Source organism: Chiloscyllium plagiosum, chromosome 15, assembly GCF_004010195.1.
Source record: "Chiloscyllium plagiosum isolate BGI_BamShark_2017 chromosome 15, ASM401019v2, whole genome shotgun sequence".
Lineage (NCBI taxonomy): Eukaryota > Metazoa > Chordata > Chondrichthyes > Orectolobiformes > Hemiscylliidae > Chiloscyllium > Chiloscyllium plagiosum.
The window spans coordinates 58,472,630-58,497,834 of record NC_057724.1 but is presented as its reverse complement, the minus strand read 5'-3'; the positions used below and the strand labels follow the sequence as shown (position 1 = coordinate 58,497,834).

Sequence of the window (25,205 nt, the reverse complement as noted above, 5' to 3'; positions counted from 1 at the left end):
ACAGAGTTCTAGGGTACACCTGACCAGGTCCTGGGGATTTATCCACTTTTATGCGTTTCAAGACATCTAGCACCACGTCCTCTATAATAGACATTTTTCAAGATGTCACCACCTATTTCCCCACATTCTACATTTTCCATGTTCTTTTCCACAGTAAATACTGATGCAAAATACACATCTCCTGTGGCTTCACACAAAAGCTGTCTTGCTTGTCTTTGAGGGGTCCTATTCTCTCCCGAGTTACTCTTTTGTCCTTAATGTTTTTTTTTAAAACCCTTTGGATTCTCCTTAATTATTTGCCAAAGCTATCTCATGTCCCTTTTTTGCTCTCTTGATTTCCCTAAGTATACCTACTGCCTTTATACTTAAGGATTCACTCAATCTATCTTGTTCATACCTGACATATGCTTTTTTTCTCAACCAAACCCTCAATTTCTTTAGTCATCCAGCACTCTCTACACCTACCAGCCTTTCCTTTCACCCTGAGAATATACTGCCTATGGACTCTCGTTATCTCATTTCTGAAGGCTTCACATTTTCCTTTACCTGCAAACATCTGCCGCCAATCAGTTTTTGCAAGTTTTTGCCGTCAAAATTAGCCTTCCTCCAATTTAGAATTTCAACTTTTAGATCTGGTCTATCCTTTTTCATCAGTACTTTAAAACTAATAGAATTATGGTCGTTGGACTCAAAGTGCTCCCCCACTGACACCTCAGTCACCTGCCCTGTCTTATTTCCAAAGAGAATGTCAAGTTTTGCACCTTCTCTAGTAGATACATCCACATACTGAATCAGAAAACTTTCTTGTACACACACAAACTCTTCTCCATCTAAACCCTTAACACTATGGCAGTCCCAGTCAGTTTGTAAAGTTAAAATCCCTTACCATAACCACCCTTTTATTCTAAATGAAAGGATATTATTCCGCAAGGCATTGGAAATCCTTGCATTCAAATGGAAATCCCAGCATTAAAGGTCATGTCGAGATGACCAAGCCACTAACTGATCTATACATCCAATAAACTGGCAGCAACATTCTCTCTGACGCATCTGACAAATCAATAGATCTCAGACATCCAAGAATAGGTAAACTGCATAGACATCCATCTCATCCAGAATCAAAAACAAGTCTGCTCTTTCTGTTGATGCTTTCAGAAAATGAGTCACATTGAGTTAATTAAAAATAGTTAAACTATGATATATATTTGAAATCCAGTGCTGACGGAAGAGGTTGGGAAGACATTTGAAAAGTTGAAATTCCAGAATCAAAAAGCCAGAATTGCATCAAGAGATGGAAATTTTACATTCCCAATAGCAGAGAGGCATGGACAAACTACTTGCATCACAAAAACAAATTTCACCTTTGCTGCTTAAAATCTGCAACATCAAGCTTCAGGATAAAATTCCAAACACCCAAGTTCTTTCAAGGTGCTGCATATTAAAAAATTCTCCTCAGAGCTCAGTTTCACCGAATGTACCCTGTGATTCACAGAGGATTTCTGCACACCAATGGCAACTTTCTACCATCAATTAAACAAGGAAACCATTCCGCACAGAATGCTGCAAACTTAGAAACAATGATGCTGCGAAATCCAGCCACAGAAGAAAATCTCTGGACAGATCCAAATAAATACTGAGTAATGGTACCAAGTGAGAAGAGATCAAGTCCCTACAGGACAAGCATTTCAAGCATTAACCCTGGGCATAGTTTTGGGCAGTTGGTAAGTAATTTTTTTTTCTTTAACAATACTTAACTGATGTCAGTTTTATTTTCACCTTTTTATAAAAGACTGAATTGGCATGATACTGACCAGAAAGCTATTTAAATGAATCCTACCCTTTCAAGTGAAGTGTAAACGAATGTTAGTGAAATGATAGTATGAGAAACAAAGGATTAGAAAATAAAATACACTACCCACCTGCATTGTTCATCCATACCATCTGCATCTCGGCTAATATCGTCACTCATATAGTATTTATGGCAACTCTAAAAAAGGAGAAATACATTAAAAATCTTAGAAACCAGTTTAGATCATTGTTGATAATAGACACAAAAATGACCATGGATAAAACATAGTAAAAATTTTGATTTTAGTATGTTGACCATCCTCAATTGTATTAGATTACCATGGTGCCACATTAAACAGAGGTTTTTTTTTAAAAGAGGGATATGCCAACAAGCACCTTCAAATACTTAACAGAGTAGGAGCAATGCATTAAAATATGTATATATCCAAGAATACAATGCATGCTGAAGACAGGTAACTATCACCTCTCTCAAGTACTGCTTTTTAAGGTTACAGCATTTCCCATCATCTTTCCTGGAGTCCCTAAGTAGCAATGCCCATTGTTAAATATGCAACCATTAGCAACCACATTCCAGGTCAGACAGCAAGTCTACTGTACACCCTACAGAAAGAGTTTTAGAAGCTCTAAACACCAACAGGATAACAAGGGCGGAGTATCAAAGGTCCCTTAGCCCAAGGATTCAATGAACACTACAACTCCCTCCTGGGTACAGGAAGCTCTTTTCACTAAACTGTTCTTAAGAGTTAGACATGACCTGCAAATACAGGTTTTTAAGTCACATTTTAAATAATTATTGGCAACTACTCAGTTTGCACACTTCATGATTTCTTTTTGCATTCACCTTTTAATTAAATTTGCTTTTCCTTCTTTCTAAACAAAAACATTGCCACCCCTGCAATTACCCTTCTGTCTCATCGTCATTAACGTTATATGCAGCATAATGGTATCACAGTTTAAAGAATAACAACTTTGTTTACATTTGTTGATGGGAAATGGTTATCATTGGTTTGGTCAGCAAGTATTGCTCATCTCAAACTGTCCTCAAGCTGATGACAATCAGCCCTCTTAAATGCTGCAGGTGCATACCATATCAGTACACTCACTGGTGTAAATGAGTTCCAGGATTTTGACCAGCAATAGTGAAAGAAAGGTAAGATAACCCCAAGTCAGGATGGTGTGTGGTATGTCGTGAAACTGGCCAAGTGGCAGCGTACCCATGCATATGTTTTCGCTGACCTCCTAGATGTGTGCTTTGAAGGTACTGTTAAAATAGCCCTGGAGGGGTGTACAGTGCATCTTGTAAATTGTATACAATGTTACCATTGTGCATTGGTGGTGGAGGGAGTGAATGTTAAAGATGCCAGTGGGCTTTGTGGTGCTAATACGATACCAATAAAGAAGGCAGCTTTGTCCTGGATGGTGTTAAGCTTCCAGAATTTTACTGAAGTTGCAATCATCCTGTCAAATGGTCTGTGCTTCATTTCGAACCTTGCAGCTGGTAGATAGGATTTGAAGCAGGTTACTCACCATAGAATTCCCAGCTTCTGACTTACACTTGTAGCCACACTACTTACTTGACTGGTCCCATTCAGTTTCTGGTCAGAATGCTGATATTGATGGGTAAGGCCATTGTAAGGCCATTGAACATCAGGATTATTGGATTCTCTCTCACTGGAGATGGTCACTGTTGACAACCATGTAGGATGAGTGTTACTTGCCATTTACCAATCCAAGCCTGAATGTTGGCTAAGGCTTGCTCCACTTGAACAGGCTGCTTCAATATCAGAATTATCACGAATGGTGGTGAACACAGATGATTGCACATCCTAACTTACTGACCTAATATTGGAGGTTAGGTCATTGAAACAGCAGCTGACGGCAGTTAGGCCAAGTCACCCCAAGAACTGCAGAGATGTTCCATGGTTGATATGATTGATCACCAATCACCACCACTTTCTTTTATGCTACTTGACTTTAATCAGGGTGAAAAGATTTTCCTCGGATTCCATTAATTCCGCTTTTGCTCAGGCTCCCTGATGTCACACTGTCCAATGCAGCTCTGATGTCAAGGGTATCTTAACTCCAACCTTGTAATGTACATTGGGAAACTTTCAAAGTATCAGCATCGTCTTTTCACCATTTTTGGCAGCTGCATTTATGCCTCAATTTTAAAACTCTAATGCCCGTTTTTGTGTACCTATTGGCCTTGCACCTACCTCACCAAGAACTGCTCCACCGTGGGCGGCACGGTGGCCCAGTGGTTAGCACTGCTGCCTCACAGCGCCTGTAGACCCGGGTTCAATTCCCGACTCAGGCGACTGACTGTGTGGAGTTTGCACATTCTCCCCGTGTCTGCGTGGGTTTCCTCCGGGTGCTCCGGTTTCCTCCCACAGTCCAAAGATGTGCGGGTCAGGTGAATTGGCCATGCTAAATTGCCCGTAGTGTTAGGTTAAAGGGGTAAAGGTAGGGGTATGGGTGGGTTGCGCTTCGGCGGGTCGGTGTGGACTTGTTGGGCCGAAGGGCCTGTTTCCACACTGTAAGTAATCTAATCTTAATACTCATCCAACATTGCACTCTGAAGCTTCAATACTTGTCACTATGCCTTCAGATGACTGGAGCTGAAAATGTGTTGCTGGAAAAGCGCAGCAGGTCAAGATCAAGTTCTGGAATTCAAACTATAACACTATCTTTTCCCATCTTTCTTCCAAAAATAAGATGGTTAAAACTTGTCCAACCTATCTTAATATTGCCTTATGGGGTTCAATTTCAAATTTGCTCAAAGAACCTGTGAAACACCACTGATCCTTTCAGTACAATAAACTTGCTATGTAAGGAATATGTTGCTGTTAATGTTCAATAATACTGCTACAAATGGCAACATGCGCAACTTTTAATGGAAAATATAAACAACTCATACCCTACAAATGAGAACTTTCAATGCCGGATGCCGCTGGACTGAATCCTTGTGAAAATGGTTCACTTGCTGTCCACAAGCAGTACAGCTGACAATTCCATGCAAATTCTCATCTAACGAAACAAAAAAAATAATTATTTTTATGTTGGTTCAATGTTTCACACAGTTAATAAAATTAGATTTCAAGTACACTATTAAAATTTCAATGCAATCTAAATGGACACAATGCACTCTCGATAAGGCAATTCATTCCCTGTCCCAATTAGAATTGGTATTTTACACCTTTGGAACAATCTCTAATCAAAACATAAAAATAAATATAAGCTCCTTCGGATTCACACAAATTATGCTGTTTATAATCATAATGCTGTTTTAATTGAAGGGCGTAAATTAGTAAGTCATTTTTCTCCTGAGATATTCTAGACTGCTTCCAAGGTGTGCAAATACCTGTGTTGGACTGGGGTGAACAAAGTCAGAAGTCACATGACACCAGGTTATAGTCCAAAAGGTTTATGAAATCCCAAACTTTCAGAGCACAGGTTCTTTATTAGGTGAAAGTTGTAAGATGGAGATAGCCATGCATCACAATTACTGCTGTTACTTTATTTTGAATGCAGAGTTTATGCAGGAGATTCGACATTTCAAGCATAAGCTCTTCATCAAGAATGAGGGGGTAGCCCAAAGGGGCTGAGAGATAAATGGGAGATGAGTCAGGCGGGGGACAAGATAGTTGGGAAGCCAATAGGTACATGAAGGTAGGGGTGAAGGTGAAAGGTCAGAGAGAAGGGTGGAGTATACAGGTGGGAAGGAAGATCGATATGTAGGACGGAGGTGCGCGAAGTCGATGAGATGCGCTGGAGGGCATCGACAACCGTGTGGGAGGGAAATTGTGGTCTTTAAAGGAGGCCATCTGCGATGTTCTATGGTGAAATTGGTCCTCCTGGGAGCAGACGCGACGGAGGCGGAGGAATTGGGAATAAGGGATAGCATTTTTACAGGGGTTTTGTCTCCCTAACCCCTCATCTTCATCATGGATATCCAGTCCCTGTACACATCCATCTGCCATAATGAAGGCCTCCAAGCCCTACATTCCTTCCTCTTCTGCCGACCCAACTAATACCCTTCTATTGACACACTCATGTAATTGGTTTAACTGGTCCTCACGCTCAACAATTTTTCGTTCGAATCCTCCCACTTCCCCCAGACCAAAGGGATAGCCATAGGCACCCGCATGGGCCCCAGATGTGTCTGCCTCTTCATCGGGAACGTGGAACAGTCCATCTTCCGCAGTTACACCGGCACCATTTCCCACCTTTTCCTCTGCTACTTTGATTACTGTATCGCCACAAGGAGTTGAACAGTTCATCAACTTCTTGAACACCTTCCACCCCGACCTCAAGTTCACCTCGGACATCTCCCTTCCTGGACCTCTCCATCTCCATTTCCGAAGACTGACTCAACATCGACTACCAACCCACAAACTTCCACAGCAACCCTAGACTACACTTCCTCCCTGTAAAAAACACTATCCTTTACTCCCATTTACTCCCAATTCCTCCAACTCCCCCACAACTGCTCCCAGGACCATTAATTCTACCACAGAACACCCCACATAGCCTCTTTCTTCAAAGACCGCAATTTAAGACCATAAGACATAGGAGTGGAAGTAAGGCCATTCGGCCCATTGAGTCCACTCCGCCATTTATGTTCTGAATTGACCCCCTCTAATTTTAAGGCTGTGCCCACGGGTCCTAGTCTCCTCACCCAACGGAAACAATTTCTTAGCGTCCACCCTTTCCAAGCCATGCATTATCTTGTAAGTTTCTATTCGATCTCCCCTTAATCTTCTAAAGTCCAATGAATACAATCCCAGGATCCTCAGCCGTTCCTCGTATGTTAGACCTACCAGTCCAGGGATCATCCGTGTGAATCTCCGCTGGACACACTCCAGTGCCAGTATGTCCTTCCTGAGGTGTGGGGCCCGAAACTGGACACAGTACTCCAAATGGGGCCTAACCAGAGCTTTATAAAGTCTCAGTAGTACATCGCTGCTTTTATATCCCAACCCTCTTGAGATAAATAACAACAGTGCATTCGCTTTCTTAATCATGGATTCAACCTGCATGTTTATCTTTAGAGAATCCTCGACTAGCACTCCCAGATCCCTTTGTACTTTGGCTTTATGAATTTTCTCTATGCTTGTATTCTTTTTTTTCCCCTCCCGTGTGGTTGATGATGCTCTCAAGCCCATTTCATCGACTTCGCACATCTGTCCTTGAAAGCCACCCCTCCAATCACAGCAAGGACAGAACGCTCCTGGTCCTCACCTTTCACTCCACCAACCACTACATTCATTGCATCATCCTCTGCCATTTCTGCCACCTAAAAACAAACCCCATCACCAGGGATATATTTCACTGCCCACCCCTATCTGCGCTCTGGAAAGACCATTCCTTCTGTGAATCCGCAAGTAGCACAAAATCTGCACTCAAACCTCCCCCCCTCACTTTCGCCCAAAGGATACTTCCACATCCAGAGATTTGCCTATGCTTCCATACACTTCATCTACAGTGTCCGTTGTTCTCGATGTGGTCTCCTCTACATTGGGGAGACGGGATGCTAACTTGCAGAACATTTCAGAGAATATCGCTGGGACACACGCACTAAGCAACCCCACCAATCTGTGGCCACTGCTTAACTCCACCCCCCCACTCTGCCAAGCACGTGCAAGTCCTGGGCCACCTCCACTGCCAAACTCTCACCACCCAACGCATAGAGAAAGAATGCCTTGGGACCCTCCAACCAATAAGGATCAATGTAGTCTTCACCAGTTTCCTCATTTCCCCTACCCTCCCCCATCTTACCCCACATCTAACCTTCCAACTCGCCACCACCCTCTTGAACTGTCCTGTCATCTTCCTTCCCACCTACCCGCTCCACCTTCCTTACCGACCTATCACCTTCCCCCATATCTTCATCTACCCATCACATTCCCAGCTACCTTGCCCCCAGACTCCCTCATTCCTTCTGAAGAGCTTATACTCAAAGCGTCAACTCTACTGCTCTTCCGGTACTGCCTGACCTGCTGTGCTTTTCCAGCACCACACTCTTCCACTCTGATCTCCAGCATCTGCAGTCCTCACTTTCTCCTAGAGAGAATCTGCAAACCTGCTTATCTTCATCAAGTTTTTAATCAGTGTGAATCTAAAGGAGCTTATGAAGGGCATTTTTATTTTTGGCCAGATTGATCCAGGCAAAAGATGCATAATTCTTCTATCATTCTGGGGCAAGAGACATCCTTCCTGGCCTCAGGACACTTTTAAACTCTTCAAAATTAAATCAATGTGCAGTAAACAACAACAGATTTGAGTACAAGGTTCCAAGTATAATCCCACCTGGCCTTGTTTTGCTGACTTTCAGGTTAAAAAATTGGACAGAACATTGGGAGAATGATCCTGTTATTCTTACGAGGCTACAAGATATTTCAGTAACTTAAAAAAGCAGACACTAGTTCAATTGATCCAAAACACCACATTTTAAACAGGACAACAGTGAGCGCCATTTTAGAATGTGATCAAACTGTAAGTAAAGATTTATCCTGCAATCCTGTGATTCAGATCTAAGAAATCTACTCCTGAGTCAAACCCAAACAAAATCAAAGTGACTTAATACTGAACTTACAAGCTATACAGAACTTCAATAGGTAAAACTATTAGTATCACAAGCCATATTTTAAACCCAATTAAATTGCAAGATCTTTGATGCAAAGCTTTTCCAAGGGTTCCAAGTTATCAATGATGTATGAAGAATATTTAAAAATTAGGACGTGATAAGTCTGCCTTCTTTTATGTCCTCACAGTATTAGCTTCATCCTGAAGTTCAAACAAAATAGACAGGTATGAAACAAAATGAAGTAGATCTGAATTTCTTTAATGACTAGGGGAAACTAATTTCAATAAAGAGAAGGGTGAAATCCGCATGCTTGGGCCTATCCTCACCTGATCGAAATAATATTTAAAATGGTGCAAATCTAGGAACACTGGCAGTTCAAACATACTTAGAGATCCATGTACACAAATCACTAAAGTAAATCACTAAATCAGGAACAAAAATAAATCCAAGAAACTACTTAAATTTTAGCCTTTATAACTAGAGGACTGGAATATATTGGAGAGCGAAGATCTCTGCATAAAGCAGAAATTAAAGCATATCTGGATTCCATACATTCCATCTGAGAAAGGGTACACTTGGCCTCAGGGGAGTGATAGATTATATACGCCAGAGTTGCACGGCTCAGAATAAGGAAGATTAGGGGTGACTTGATTGAGGTGTTTGGATCTTGGATTTTTAAAAAATCAAGTCAGAGACCTTTCCCACTGACAATAGAGCCTAGAACAAGGAGATGAAATCTTAAAATCAGTATCAGCCTCTCAAAAGTTAGAACATACTACTTCAACATAAGATATTGAAATCTTTCCTACAAAGAAAAAAGACCAGTAGCTAATTTAATTAATAAATTTTAGATCTGAGGTTGATAGATTTTTGCTGGTTATTACAATGGAGGGAAGTAAAATATAGAACTGGCCTGAAAGGCTGACTTTACAGTTCTCATATTCTTGTTCACATCCAAACCTGTTCGATCATCTTCCATTTATTTGTTACAGTACATTTTACAGGTGCACATTTAGGAAAAATAATCAATTAAAATCATGCCCTCTTCAGCACTGTACCTGTTATGACTAACAAATGCAACTAGTTAACTGCGGAGAGCAATCTTACAATGTCTGAGGAGCTGGTCAGTTACAAATGCTCAACAATATACCTACCTCCACGTTTTTTTGCCGTTTCCATTTTGTTTTTAGGATTTCTGCTTCTAAATTCAGGGCCTCTAAAGTTATCTTTGTCTTCATTCCATGCTGGTTCAGGCTGTACCACTATTGTGCCTAAAAGGTGAAAAGGGCTTTGAAATTGTAGGATATACACTAAAAGATTTATAACAAGTGCAAAATCTACTGAAAAGGAGAAACAGAAAACTATAATGCAATCAAGCAGAGTCTGCATGACTTCATCAAGGGGAAGCCATGCCTGACAAATGTATTACAATTCTTTGAAGGGGTAAAAGAAAAACACACAAGGTAGATAAAGGGAAATCAGTAGATGTGATATATTTGGATTTCCAAAAAATATCATGCAATAAAAGGTATCGCATCCAAATTACTTAATGTAAGAGCCCATGGTGCTGGAAGTACATTAATTATGGATATTAGATTAGCTAACTAATAGAAAGTAGATAAGACAGAGGGGGCATTTTCAGGATTAGATTAGATTAGATTAGATTTCTTACAGTGTGGAAACAGGCCCTTCGGCCCAACAAGTCCACACCGCCCGCCGAAGCGCAACCCACCCATACCCCTACATTTACCCCTTTAACCTAACACTACGGGCAATTTAGCATGGCCAATTCACCTGACCTGCACATCTTTGGACAGTGGGAGGAAACCGGAGCACCTGGAGGAAACCCACGCAGACACGGGGAGAATGTGCAAACTCCACACAGTCAGTCACCTGAGTCGGGAATTGAACCCGGGTCTCTGGCGCTGTGAGGCAGCAGTGCTAACCACTGTGCCACCGTGCCGCCATGTCAGATAAATATGAGGTGGAACTTTTTCAGCGTGTTGCGAATCCACAGAATTCTTTACCACACAGAGCTGCAGATAATGGGTCATTATGCAGGATGGTGACCTATATCTCAGAATCTCCCTAGGATTAATGTTGGGGCCACAATTATTGGCATATATTAATGAGTTAGGTAAGGAAAGTGAATGTACTACCACCTTTACAGGCGACAAAAACAGGTGTAAAGGGAATTTACAAGAATGACAAAGTCTATAGGGGATATCGGTAGGTGAAGCGAGTGGTCAAAACCTTAGCTGATTGAATATGTGAGGTCATGTACTTTGGCAGGAGGAATAGAAGAGTTTTTTAAAAATATTATATACCTATCAAGAAAAATAGGCAGCATAGAGGGATTTGGGGGTCATTGGCATGAACCATTAAAAGTTAGCATCCAAGTTCAGTGGGTAATAGTGAAGGCAAATGTTGGCTTTTTATTTCAAAGGAAATGAACTATAAAAATTGGACAGTATTGTAAAAATATACAAGGCATTGGTCAGACAACCGGTCAGTTCTGGTCCATTTAATCAAGATATACTGGCATTGGTGGCATTCCAAAGAATGTTCACTAGGTTGGTACCAGTTATGGAAGAAAACTCAATGGGATGTTCAGTAACTTGGACTTGTACTTATTAGCACTTAGGAGAATAAAAGGACACCTTATTGAAACATAAAAAGATTCTTCAGGTACTTGACAGGTGGATATGGAGAGGCTATTCACTTTTGTGGAAGTGCCTGGGATCAGGAGGCATAATCTGAGAGCGACAATTCACCCATGTCAGATAAATAGGAGGTGGAACTTTTTCAGCGTGTTGCGAATCCACAGAATTCTTTACCACACAGAGCTGCAGATAATGGGTCATTATGCATATTCTAAGTTGAGAAATAAATTTAGAATCATTAAGGGAATCAGGGGTTTTGGGGTAAAGACAATAAAGTGGAGTTCAAGATTACCAGATCAACCATGATCTCACTGAATGGCAGAGTGGATTTGATGGGCCAAATGGCCATTTCTGTTCCCAAGTCTGAAGAAGAAGCCAATTACTTAGTGAAATATTTGTACTACACTGAACCAGCTCTGTACAGTCACATATTAGGTACAAACAACAGACTACCTGCTTCATGTTTGCTTTCTGCAAAAATAAAGCTTGGTTTATATATCCCCATTCTGTCTTGATTCATCAGAGTGAAATTGTATTCCACTATTCCAAAGCACATTCTAATTCACAGAAACCATGCTCACTAGAACAGAATAAGCAGTTTGTCAAAAGAACATTTGTGCACAAAAACATTTATGACTTTGTCTTCAGAGTAAATTTAATCATTCTAATGTGATAGTTGCAACACAACTAGCATTACATTATTTCTTACAGTATCCTAAACAGCAGACAACAATACACTTGCAGTGTTCTAAGACTTTCAGAGCCAGCTATTCTTTACTTATTGCATTCACATTTTTTAAAGGTCTTTCTAACTGAAGTTATTTTAAAAATCAGGTCACGTTTATAGTCAATTACAAAAATGCAGATCTATATATGGCAGCTTTTCCAAACATTTAAAAGAAACCTGCAGAATTACACCCTTCACTTGACCTACCTTTAGGCAGACTATTCACATCCAAGTCATTTGTATCCTCAGTCTTTGAAGTCAATTTTTCACCGTCTGAGGTATTCTCATTTGACGTTTCATCATCTGATATAACATGTTTTGTCACAAAGGAGGGCTTCCTAATAAAACCCAATTAAATTACATTCAAGATTTGTAAACTTTTGATTGTAATCAGCAATATACCATCATGCATCACATTACATTTTGGCATTACATTATTTTGTTTCAAATAGGCAGAGTGTTCTACCTTTTATGAACAAGTTAAACTACCAGCAACCTTGAACACTTTTAGTAATTCCTCTCGCCTCCATTCAAATTTTTTCTTTCATACACTCCTGTTAATGCTAAATTGCTGGATCATGCCTTTACAGATGACAACAGCTCTTCAGGTTAAGTGGCTATTCTTGAATAAACTTATTATGTCACTGAGTGCATCACATTTAAGCTAAATCTCTTTACAGCAGAGATGAAGGTATCAATAAACAATTTTCAAAGAGTCTGAGTAGTTGGACCTGAATTTGTTGCAATTAAGAATGACAGGCAATCTTTTTTGGAACACAAGTTTCTTAGGGGGGCTTGACAAGGTAAATGAGAAGAGACTGTTACCCCTTGTGGGAAATACCAGGGCCAAAAGGGATAATCTCAGAAGGGGTCGCCAATTTAAGGCAGAAATGAAGAGAAAGTTCTTCTTTCAGAGGTTTTGATTTTGTTAAATTCTTTATCGCAGACGGCTATAGACATTAGGCAATTAAGCATATTCAAGGTTGAGATAGACAGATTTTTAATCAGTGAGGAAACTGAGTTATGGGGAAAAGGCATGAAACTAGAGTTAAGGATCACCAGACAAGCCACTGAATGGTGGAGAAGTGTTGATGGGCTGAATGGTCTTAGAAGTAAAAACCTTGGCTGATGTTTCCTGCCTTAACACAAGGGGCTTAGGATTAAAAGAACTCAAGAACGGTAATGTGCATTCAAGTCTGATGCCACTGAATAAAATCTAGGTATTCTGTGAACTACACATATCCAGCTTTGCTATTGATCTCCTGATGATTCATTTAAAAAAATCAGTTTTAAATTTAACAAAGCTTTGCATTTCAACTGGTACTTGCAGGTGTTCAAAGTTCTACCACTCTCAGCACGTGGACAGTTTGCTATTTTTGCACCAAAAACGTCCAGCCCTGATTATTAGACTACATCTCCCTGGTTCCAGAATTCCCAACAAGCAAGAAGGTCTCTCTATATATCAACCATATTGGTGCTCTTTCATCGCTTAGAAACCTCAATTAAGTTATGGATTAGTGGTGCTAGAAGAGCACAGCAGTTCAGGCAGCATCCAAGCAGCTTCAAAATTGACGTTTCCTGATGAAGGGCTTTTGCCCGAAACGTCAATTTCAAAGCACCACTAATCCAGAATCTGGTTTCCAGCATCTGCAGTCATTGTTTTTAACCTCAATTAAGTTATACCATCTTAACTTTCTAAATTCCAGGTAATATCCACTGTATACGTGGAATAGGTTCTTTTAAATTAATTCAGGTGAAAACTGACTTATCATAGTTCAAAGACCAGCTTGGGAGACACTGGTATCAGTACTGGGGAGTACAATCTATACCAATGGGATGGTCTATACCAGAGCAGCAATGGATTGGTGTTTTTGCAAGCTGCAAAACTAAGAAAATAAGAGGGCTTCAAACTTAAGACAGGGATGGGGGTGGGGGTGCTGAGTGAGGAGGATTGGCTTATTGGCTTCCGAATATTGGGATGTAAACACTGATTTAAAAAAAACAAAGCTAGGTAAAGGCAGAGGGGTGGGACTCCTAATCAAAGTATTGTTGCATTGTTAGAGCTGACCTTGATTCAGAAGATCAGAATGTTGAATAGGTTTGAGGGAGCTGAGTAATGGTTGGTCAAAGAAATCACTATTGGGAGTGAGCTACAGCAACCATTCTCAACAGGGACCACAGACTGAAAACTGAGAGAAGGGGAACCCCCACGGTTTATGGGGACCCTGGTAACTGAACCAATGAAATACCCAAGCAACAACCTTCAATAGTTTCCCTCGTACTTATATCTTTCCAACACACTCTTTGAAATAGGCACACCTGGTAAATTAATGGATTAAGCTCCTCCCACACAGCCTCACTTCAGAGTCAGTCTCAAATCAAACTTCAACATATTCAATCTCTCATCCATTATCGTCATACTTCACTATCCAAATAACAGTGTCTCTTGTTAGGCCTTTTTTATCCTAGTTCATTATTTTCCTTCTAAGAAGTGCTTCATGATTATTTTTATTATTTTCAGAAATAATTCTACCCATGAATTCGTTGGCGAAAAAAACCATCAGTAGTATTCAGTGGAATACTTATCGTATGGTTTTATCGCATCTCTGCAAAACCCATCTTTGGCCACATGTTTGGACAGCATGGCTACATTGTTAAATGAAAGCATGAGGCCAAGCAAATTGAAGAAAACATTTGGCTATCTTGCACGAAGATGAGGAGGATAAACCCCTTAGATTTCTTCAAAAACCTTAACATTATCTCTAAGAGAAGGCCAATGCTGAAACAAATACTTACTCAAACATCACAGAAATTGGAGGGTGTTTTTGCATTACCCAAAATTAGTAAACTGATTGCTAAAACCGAAAGTTCTCTCAATACTGGTGAGTCGCTTATCCTGCTTTCAGTGTCCATAATAATCTCATGTCATGAAGTTGAGTGCCAAAGACGCAACTCAGGCAATTCCATTCAGTAATTCTACTGTTGCCAGAAGAATCAATGAAATGGCATGGAACATTGAAGAGGGATCTGTCAGTTCAATACAATCCAAGAAATTCTCTTTACAATTAGAAGGTAACGGCACTCTTATCATGGCTTGAGAGATTCTAGAACAGAAACAAACTAATGGAAGAGATGTTGTTTCCCAGGAGGATTAGAACAGATACTGAGGAACTGTCTATTTTTGAAGAAGTTACATAAGCGAGAACAATGGAGAATATGATTGCTTGTGCAATTGATGGTGCTGTTGCTGTGGTTGGTCAATACAGAGGATTCATTGTTACACTTTTTGTCTTTACTATTCATGGTGTCATTTACAGGGTGCAATTAATAGCTAAAAACTTGAGGATGTCTCCACCTTTTGCTTTCAGTTGAAATAAAGACTGTAAACTTCATCAAATCCCATGCTCTTCAGGATTGTCTTTTCCTGCAGCAATGTGAAGAAAATTAAGACAACTTTCGGATGCCGTTGCTGCATAGAGGTGAGGTGGTTTTCCAAGGGAAACTGTCTTCAACGTTTTGTTACATTCTGGGACGCCATAGTTTCCTTCACGTCTGATAAAGAGCATGGAGAAAGACTCATTGGATGCTAAGGCGGACATATTTTATCTGGCAGATATCTTTCTGAAATTTAATTAAGCAAGACCTTACAGGGCAAAAACAATAAACTCAGATTGTAAGGAAGCCATTGTTTCTTTCCTTCAGAAACTTGGTCTATTGGCACAATACGGGACGTCAAGAATTTTTACAATCTCTAAATCTGTAGGCAAACACAGAGGAACCGAAGGACAATGACCTCACTGTTTATGTGAAATATTTAAAACAGATACACAAGGATATGCAAGAAAGATTTAATGACTTGTTAAACCTCTGTATTTCAATCTATTTGAAATACAACCCACTCAAGTTTCCTGCTTGAAAAGGGGGTATTGGAACCCGAGAAGAGTTCCAGGGAGAGGGGGGTGCAATAAACAAGCAAAAATATTTGGCAGTTGCAATAAAAGGAATTTCACTAATGGATATTTGTAACCTACATCAAAACTGGCAACATCAGATTCATAATAATATTAGCCTCGAAGAATTGCTCATAGAATGCTTTTGAAATTGTTCACAGAGCAGCACACTCTGAAGCTGACCACAGGCCAGACTTGTTACTGCCTAATACGACAGGATTAATTAAGGATCTCAAGAGTAAAGGCATTTCTAGGTAGCAGTAATCACAATATGATTATGTCTTTGTACCCAGTTCGAAAGTGGGGGTCTAAAATGGGCATCTTAATGGTCAACTACATGAGAGGAAAGCCAAGTTAGCTAAAGTGAACTAGATATTATTTTAGGAGATAGAACAAGACTGGGGCAGTGGCACATGCTTAAAGGGATCTGGATGTAAGTTTGCTCACTGAGCTGGAAGATTCATTTCCAGACATTTCATCACCCTTCTCTGTAATCATCTTCAGTGGGCCTCAGGCAAAGCATTGCTGGTAAGTCCTGCTTTCTACTTATATGCTTGGGTTTCTTTGGGTTGGTGATGTCATCTCCTATGCCAAAGTCACTTCCTGCTCTTTTTCTCAGGGAATGGTAGATGGGGTCTAACTAGAGGTGTTTGTTGGTAGAGTTCTGGTTGGAATGCCATGCTTCTTGGAATTCTCACGCGTGTCTTGGTTTGGCTTGTCCAGGATGGATGTGCTGTCTTTCCTCATCCGTATGTAAGGATACTAGCGAGAGAGGGTCACCAAATAACTACAAAAAGACATGACCCTCTCACACTAGTATTCTTACAAACGGATGAGGAAGGGCACCACTTCGACTGGGACAACACATCAATCCTAGGATGAGCTAAAGACATGCATGATAATTCCTAGAAGCATGGCATTCCAACGGGACCACGAAGTGACTTCACCACAGGAAATGACTTCACCGACCCAAAGAAACCCAAACATATAACTAGAAAACAGGACTTATCAGTAGTGCTTCACCTGAGGCCCACTGAAGATATTACCTAGTTGAAAAAATGCCTGGAAATGAACCTTCCAGATCAGCAAGCAAACCTACATCCAGAATCTCAACCTGAGCTACAAACCCTCTCAAAACTCACTATTTAAAGGGATATTTCAGAATATTTAGAACCAGTATATCTCAATTTTTAAGAAAGATTTTAAGGGGCGCACCAACCCTAAGGCCAGTGACCAGTCATGTGCTGCCAGGATCAGTGCTTGATCCATTGCTTTTTGTCATTTGGAGCAAATTATTTGGAGGTGACCATAGGAAGTATGGCTCATAAGTTTGCAGATAACACCAAAAATGGTGAAGTGGACAGTGAAGAATGTTACCTCAGAGTACAACAGGACTTTGATCAGATGAGCCAATGGGTCGAGGAGTGGCAGATGAGAGTTTAATTTAGATGTGAGGTTCTGTATTTTGGAAATGCAAATCAGTACAAGACTTATACACTTAATGGTAAGGTCATGGGCAGTGTTACCAAACAAAGAGACCTTGGGGTGCAAGTTTATAGTCCCTTCAAAGTGAAGTTGAAGGTAGATAGGGTAGCGGAGGAGGAGTTTGGTACATTTACCTTTATTGGTCAGTGCAATGACTATTGGAATTGGCATGTCATGTTATGTTTGCATAAGACATTAGTTAGGCCACTTTTGGAATACTGCATTCAATTCTGGTCTCCCTGCTAGAGGAAAGATATTGTGAAACTTGAAAGGGTTCAGAGTAGATTTACAAGGATGTTGCCACAGTTCGAGTATTTGAGCTATAGTGAGAGGCTGAATAGTCTGAGGCTGTTTTCCCTAGAGTGACAGAGGCTGAAGAGTGACCTTAGAGGCTTAAAAATGAGGACCACGAATAGAGGGAGTCGCCAAAGTCTTTTTCCCAGGATCAAGTAGTCCAAATCCCAAACACATAGGTTTAAGGTGAGAGGAGAAAGATTTAAATGAGACCTAAGGGGCAACATTTTCATGCAGAGGGTTGTGCTTGCATGGAATGAGCTGCCAGACAAAGTGGAGGAGGCTGATATAATTACAGCATCTAAAAGGCATCTGGATGGGTACATGGATAGGAAGGGCTTGAGGAATATGGGCCAAATGCAGGCAAATGGGACTAGCTTAATTTAGGATGCCTGGTCAGCATGGAAGAGCTGGACTGAAGGGTTTGTTTCTGTGCTGTATAAATCTATCACTTTAAGTTAAGGAGAACATCAAATTAAATTTCCAGAAGACATCAGATTAGGTTTTACATAAAATACAATGTGCCAAATAAAAAGGTCACAGTATGGGGGATAATATCCTGGCAAGGTGGAAGATTGGTAGCCTAACAGAAAACAAAATTAGGCTTCTTCAGATTAGCAGGACATTATGCATCCACAGAAACCTGTGCTCGATCCTCGAACATCTTAAAATTTAACTCAACGAATTAAATGAGGGCAAAGTCACTGTTAGCCACATGTGAGGTCCCAGACGACTGGAGGGTAGCAAAAGCTGTGTCATTATTCAAGAAGGGCTGCAAGGAAAATGCTGGGAACTAAAGACCAGCATATCTGTGGTAGGCAAGTTACTTAAGAAGAGAGTGCTCTTTGATGAAGTGATCAGGAAGGTTGACAAGGGCAGGATGGTAGATGCAGTCTTATATAGATTTCAGTAAGGTCCTTGATAAGGTTCCACAAGGTGGCTCTGGAAGGTTAGATTGCAGTTATGCTGCAGTTGTCCAGGACGTTGGTGAGACTGCACTGGGAATATTGTTTTTGTCAGGAAGTTATTAAACTGGAAAGAGTACAGAAGACATTTACAAGGATGTTGCCAGGATTCAATGACCTGAGTTATTTGAGAGGTTGGACAGGCTCAGACTTTTTTCTTTAAAGCATAGGAGACTAAGGGGGGATCTTATAGAAGCAAGATCACGAGAGGCATGAATAGGATGATTGCACTCACTTTTTCCCCAGGATTGGGGAATCAAGGACACGAGGGCATCAATTGAAGGTTAGACGGGAAAGAATAAAAAGGAGCCTGACAGACAACTTTTTTTAAAAACAGGATGATACGTACATGGAATGAGCTGCCAGCAGAAGTGGTCGAGGCAGGCACATTAACATTTAAAAGGCATTTGGATAAATACAAGGACAGGTATGGTTTAGAAGTATATGGGCCAAGTGGAGGGAAATGGGTTGAGTGTGGTTTGGTCAGCATGGACCAGTTTGGGTCAAAGGGCCTGTATCTGTGCTATAGGTCTCTATGACACTATCTTATCAATTAAAAGTACTGCCAGACAGTGCTAAATTGTTTTTTTAGATTAGATTAGTTAGAGTATGGAAACGGGCCCTTCGGCCCAAAAGGTCCACACCGACCCTCCGAAGAGTAGCCCACCCAGACCCATTCCCCTACATTTACCGCTGACTAATGCACCTAACACTACGGGCAATTTAGCATGGCCAATCTCCCTAACCTGCACATCTTTGGACTGTGGGAGGAAACCGGAGCACCTGGAGGAAACCCACGTAGACACGGGGAGAACGTGCAAACTCCACACAGTAGTCGCCTGAGGCGGGAATTGAACCCGGGTCCTTGGCGTGTGAAGCAGCAATGCTAACCACTGTGCCACCTACCGAACAAAGTTTATTAAAACATTAATGTTGTGAGATAGACTCCTACCACAGTTTATTTCAATCAGGTTGCATGTAAGTTCCCTAATTATCAAGTCTTGCCTCATCTAATTTTGGAGGCTATGTATACTGTTAGAACTTCTGACATTAGGAATAGTTAACAACTCTCCATTCTAAGGATCAGTTAAGCATTTGCATTTGTCTGTCACTCAAGTGTTCAAAAATATTGGGATGGTGTGTTTCTTGTCTATGCTACTTTGTTATAAAATTAAAAACGGCACAAAAAACTAGTTCTTTATTAGTATGACTGCCTCAATTGAGAACAAAGTGAAACTAAAGCACTTTAAGTGAAAGTTATGTTAGTTTAAGCATTATATTATATGGCTCTCTGAGTTTAAGTACTTGCCAATTTAAAGTTATACAAATGACAACATATCAAAGGAAGAAGGGAATTTAAAACAAATAGAGGAGGTGAACATTTGAAATGAAGTAGTACTCGCAGTTTTTTTTATGTCTTTCAAATTTTGTATAATCAGAATATCCAGATGATACATAACTAAGGTTGTTAAAAGAAGAAATGAAACAGCGGAGGTTCTGACCATATTGTAGAAGGACTGCTAATGTATTGTTTAAAAAGAGGATAAGACCATACGCTACTTAACTTCAATTGTGAGCAGGAAATTTAATTTTGCAGAACATGATAAATCTTCACAAGAAAGGCACTGGCTAGATCAAGGAAAGTAGCCAGCATGAATTTTGAGGGAAAAACATGGGTCAACAGTTAGATTGGTACTTCCTTTGGAACCAGGAATTATACACATGATAGACCAATGGTAAATTTGTATAAGACGACTTTATTGACATTGCTTACACCTATATTGGCTGGTTCTGGACGATCAAGCTCTTCCCCTCCAGGACACCTGACCAGCTCTCCAACTACATAAACACCACCTTTCTTTCCCCTTTATTTTGAAAGCTTCCATTAATAAACATATAAAATTATAAACGATACAGGCATTGCAGCCAGCATATGTACAGGCATTGCAGCCAGCATATGTACATAGTCAGGATTACTTACAAAAACATGGCAATCTTTGAAAAGTGATCCCCTCCCCCTGCTGCCCCCCACCCAGACACACACAAGCTATTCTGTCCGTAGACAATGTTGATATGATGAGTTTCGGATATAGCAATTCCTTGACGACCATCTCCTAGTATCAGGAATCTCATCTAGTTCAGTCTTCCAGCCTTCTGGAAGCCCCTGCTGCTCTGCAGATATGTCCCTCTCTGGTCCACTCTTGTTGCTGTGTGACACTGTTGCCTCCTCCCTGGTTATGAGCAACTCTGGCTCGGGGACACATGGCTCAGTCGACACCCTTTGTTTCAAATGGAACAATTCAGTATTCAGAGGGACATCCCCTGTTGGTGAGGGATGGTGACAAGCTTACCTGAATGCCTCCCCTCCAAACTAGCTCATCCCAAGTTTGTACTATATGTGACAATGATCCTGTTTGAGCCACCACCACCACCGGGATCCATTTATCCCCAGACATACAATTCCAGGCTAGCACATTTTCCACTCTCTGGAATATCCTCAAACTTGCAGTTCTCACCTTTCTGACCATTTGTCCTTCTTGATTTCACTATCACCTCTTTGGTCTCTTCCAGCTGCAATGTTCAACATGGTTCTCAGCTGGCAGTTGAGTATTAAGGACGCATTCAGTCATTGAATGTGGTTTGGTCCTGTACATGCTGAGAAACTTAATTCAATGTCTTAGCAACCCTTCACCTTCTGAAGCCTTGAAAGTCTGCTTCCGGATTTGCACAAATCTTTCCAACTGGCCCTTTGCCTCAGGGCGAATGCACATTTGACTCTGGTGATTTTCCAGGTAGTCCTCAAACTCCTGCACAACAAATCGAACCATTGTCACACAACTTGTTTGGGGCTCCAAAGCCTGGCAAATATTTCATCCACTCAGAGTATTATTGCTTCCGCCAAGATCAACTTAAAGACCATCAACATGGGCCACTTGAAATGGGCATCCACGATCACTTGTAGCTTCTGTCTCTCTACCAGTCCTGTGAAATAGATATGAATCCATTGCCACTGTGTTTAAGGTTATCCCCATGGGTAATGGAGCAATAATGGCAGCATCTTTCTTACCAAAGTGAGTGTTTCACATGATCCCACTTTCTCCTCAACCTGAAAGTTCACATTTGGCCACCGAAAATATCTCCTGGCTGTCTCCTTCATTCACACCATATTGGGGTGCCCTTGTTCCAGCAACTTTCCTGTAAATGGGGGGAGGAATAACAACACTCATTCCCCACAGTAAACAATGCTCCAACACAGAACTCCCACTTCCCAGACAGGTAAGGGTGTAATTCCGGGCTGTCCCATTACTGCTTCTCCCTCAGGATTAAGTTCACCATACGACTCAAAACTAGGTGGTTCCGAGTAACGTTCTGCACCCGATCTGCTGACATCAATATTTTATCATCCTGGGCGAAATACGTAATTTTGAGGTTCTAGTTGGGAACAACTTTATTCCCTGGTATGGCAGCCTTGACAGGGCAGCTGCATTGCCATGCTTCTCTAACAGTGGTATTTGACCGCATATGAATTGGTCAGTTCCCAACTCTGCAAGCACGCTGCTGCCATTGACGGTATCCCCATATACGGTCCAAAAATGGAATTAAGAGTTCTGTGGTCTATGAGGAGCACAGTGCCTGCTGTAAAGGAAACAGTGAAATTCTCAATGCCAAACACTATGCTCAATCCTTGCTGTGCGTAATACTTAGTGTTAATTAGTATTCTTGATGCAAACGCAATGGACCTTTCTTTCCCACCATTAGAAAAATGGCACCTTCTTTGCACTTTATCAATTGACCACAAACAGTGAAAATGTCCAAAATGTGGACAGCTGAAATTTGCTAAGTTTAACAAGATTCACCACGTGGAAAGGGAATGGACAGAGTCACTAAGGTCACTAAGTTTTGATATTCTGGGAATTTTGTTGGCTTTACAATGTCGTATTCTACGTGCAATTTATTTTATTGTCACATTTGGATGATGCCAACTAAGGTCACTAAGTGACCTTAGTCAAAAATTGAATTTCATCATCTTTATAAACAGTAGCCCAAATGGTGAATGATCATATATTCCAAAATCTATTGTACTATACAGAATTTCAAAGTTGCTAAGCTGGAAATTGGCTTCATTTTTATGATATGAACAAGAATGTAGGAACAACATTGTGTTTTTTATCCCCCAAATGTATTCAGGAAAGAATAATGCATAGTTAAGACTTTTCTTCAAGATGCAATATGCAGCCATACCAATTACTCATCAAAATCTTTTGCTTGTGTATTGCATTCTATCATTTCTCCAATCAATTTTAATATTGATGATAAAATGGGAAATGGGATTAGGAAGGGTTCAGAAGACAGGGCACTAAAAATAAAAGAAAGCAATGCTAAGTATCAAAGTAGCTGCTCATACTGTGATCTAGGTTCGTAAGTGAAAAGTTCTGATGCAGTCTGCAATCACTAAAGGCAGCAAGTGAATTAAGAGGTAAAATTAACCCAAAGTCAAGAAACAAAGATGTCTATTATATATAAAAAAAGGTTTTCAGAGTCTTAGAGGGAAAAACTTAAAAACAATGTACAGGAAAACAAAAGAAAAATAAGATCATCCTTAGGATGAACTTCTCAACTAGCTTTTAAAAACTGAGACAGGGCTCAACTTTAAGCTCTAATGTTCAGTAGAAAATGCCCAATGAAGCAAGAAAGACCAAAGGTCAAATGATTAAATTGTGGGGAAATTCTCTTGAAGACAACTTTCTTAATACTGACAGATAAGTTCCAATGCCATATATCGATGCTGGTAGGCTGTCCATGCAGATAACACATTTGAGCTGGATCCCCCTTCCAACAGCTCTTCTCTATGCTCCATTCCTGATCAGTTTTCAAAAAAAATAAAACCAGAAAAAGTTATACGTTATAAAACCCAATATATGAGCCCTCAAGAACATACTTTACAATTAACCGTCTGGGGACCTTTATTAAAAGCATGTGAAGACTAACGGTCAGCCAAAAGGTTTTGAACCGAGGTAGAGTCAACAGCTACTCAGATACTCTTTTAAACAAGCAGAGGTTGATCTAGAAAGTTTTTTCTGTCAAACATTAGCCCCTTCACATGAACACCTTGAAATGTCGCTCCAGATGCTAAATTATTTCTGTATCAAAAGAAACTCTGCCAATGCTTCAGTGGTTTATCCAGCTAAACCAATCAGCAGCTAAGTTGCCAAAATCAAGAAAATCCCAGATTCAACTCTGGATCAGAGATATTAGGTGGGGTAGTTCCAGCAGTGTTACTCAATGCCATTAACAGTATTCTTTAGCAGACTTTCCCCAAATAGATTTGCATATTGATACCTTGATACCTTCCACCCACTGAATACCAAATGTAGTTTTATTCTTTCCACACTGGTGAGACCCAACTAATTGTGACAGCAGAGATTTACAAAATCCAGATTCGTTTGGATCTGGAAGTGGCAATGTTCATACATGAATCCAAATAGCAAGTGCTGGTAGACGGAAAGCCAGAGGAACAATCAAAACTAAACTAAATCTTATCCCTAACATCCACTCAGACATAAGATTTTCTCTCCGTATTCAAGGAATTATTCCAATTATCCCATCACCACCATATCCATAATCAACGAACTCAGTAGGCAAAGGTGAGAATTCTACCTTACTGGTCAATATAGTTCTCTCAATCAGTCTTCACCACTTGGCTCATATGGTGAGTGGCCAATGCTACCAGGTATCAAAAGATACCAAAATTCAAAGAAAGAATCAATGCCCTCAGAATTAAAAGTGATATGGAAATGACTAGTGTAAAAAAATGTGAGGAAAAGGGAGAGAGAAATTCTGATCAATTGCCAGAATTATTGAAATAATGAGTAAAAGTAGTTTCCTGGGTCAAGGAGTCTTCCACTATCTCCGTGACTAAGTGGCAGGGGCATACAAGTGCTATGCAACCAAGCTACTCATCAACATATAGTTGAATCAGTTTGGTAAAACAAGGCCAGGACTTAGCCAAGTCAAAAAGTGTGGCACTGGAAAAGCACAAGAGGTCAGGCAACATCTGAGGAGCAGGAGAGTTGATATTTTGAGCATTAGCTCTTCATCAGGATTGTCATAAGGGTAGGACTTATACAGTTAATGATAAGGCACTAGATAAAACGGGTACCTAATGCTTTGAAATTTGCTTCAAAGGTATACAGACAGTTATGCGGCGATTAACATGCTTGCCTTCATTGCTCAGACCTTTGAGTATAGGAGTTGGGATGTCATGTTGTGGTTGTACGAGATGTTGGCGAGGCCATTTCTGCAGTACTTTGTACAGTTTTGGTTGCGCTGCTATAGAAAGGACATTAGTAAATTGGAAAAGGTTCAGGAAAGGCTTACCAGGATTTTGCTAGGAATGCAAAGTTTACATTAGAAAGATTGAGTTAGAGTCATAGAGAGGTACAGCACAGAAACAGACCCTTTGGTCCAACTCATCCATGTCAACCAGATATCTGAAATTAATCTAGTCTCATACACCAGCACTTGGTCCATATCCCTTGAAACCCTTCTTATTCATATAGCCATCCAGATGCCTTTTAAAATGTTGTAATTGTACGAGACTTCACCACTTCCTCTAGCAGCTCATTCCATACACACACCAACTCGGTGTGAAAGAAATTGCCCCTTAGGTCTTTTATATCCTTCCCCCTTCACCCTAAACCTATGCCCTCTAGTTCTGGACTATCC

The 25,205-nt window shown here is 40.5% G+C and overlaps 1 protein-coding gene across 3 annotated transcripts in view; it reads right to left on the bottom strand.

The window, feature by feature from the left end:
- Positions 1–25,205, bottom strand: part of atrx (ATRX chromatin remodeler) — a 241,124-nt gene that overhangs the window by 146,101 nt on the left and 69,818 nt on the right. For all 3 annotated transcript variants that reach the window (XM_043704988.1, XM_043704987.1, XM_043704986.1), the window contains 4 exons: positions 11,993–12,123; positions 9,550–9,666; positions 4,727–4,836; positions 1,920–1,987 (listed from right to left, as the gene is read on the bottom strand). In XM_043704988.1, coding sequence (XP_043560923.1) covers positions 1,920–1,987; positions 4,727–4,836; positions 9,550–9,666; positions 11,993–12,123 — 426 coding nt within the window. The remainder of the gene's footprint in view (positions 1–1,919; positions 1,988–4,726; positions 4,837–9,549; positions 9,667–11,992; positions 12,124–25,205) is intronic.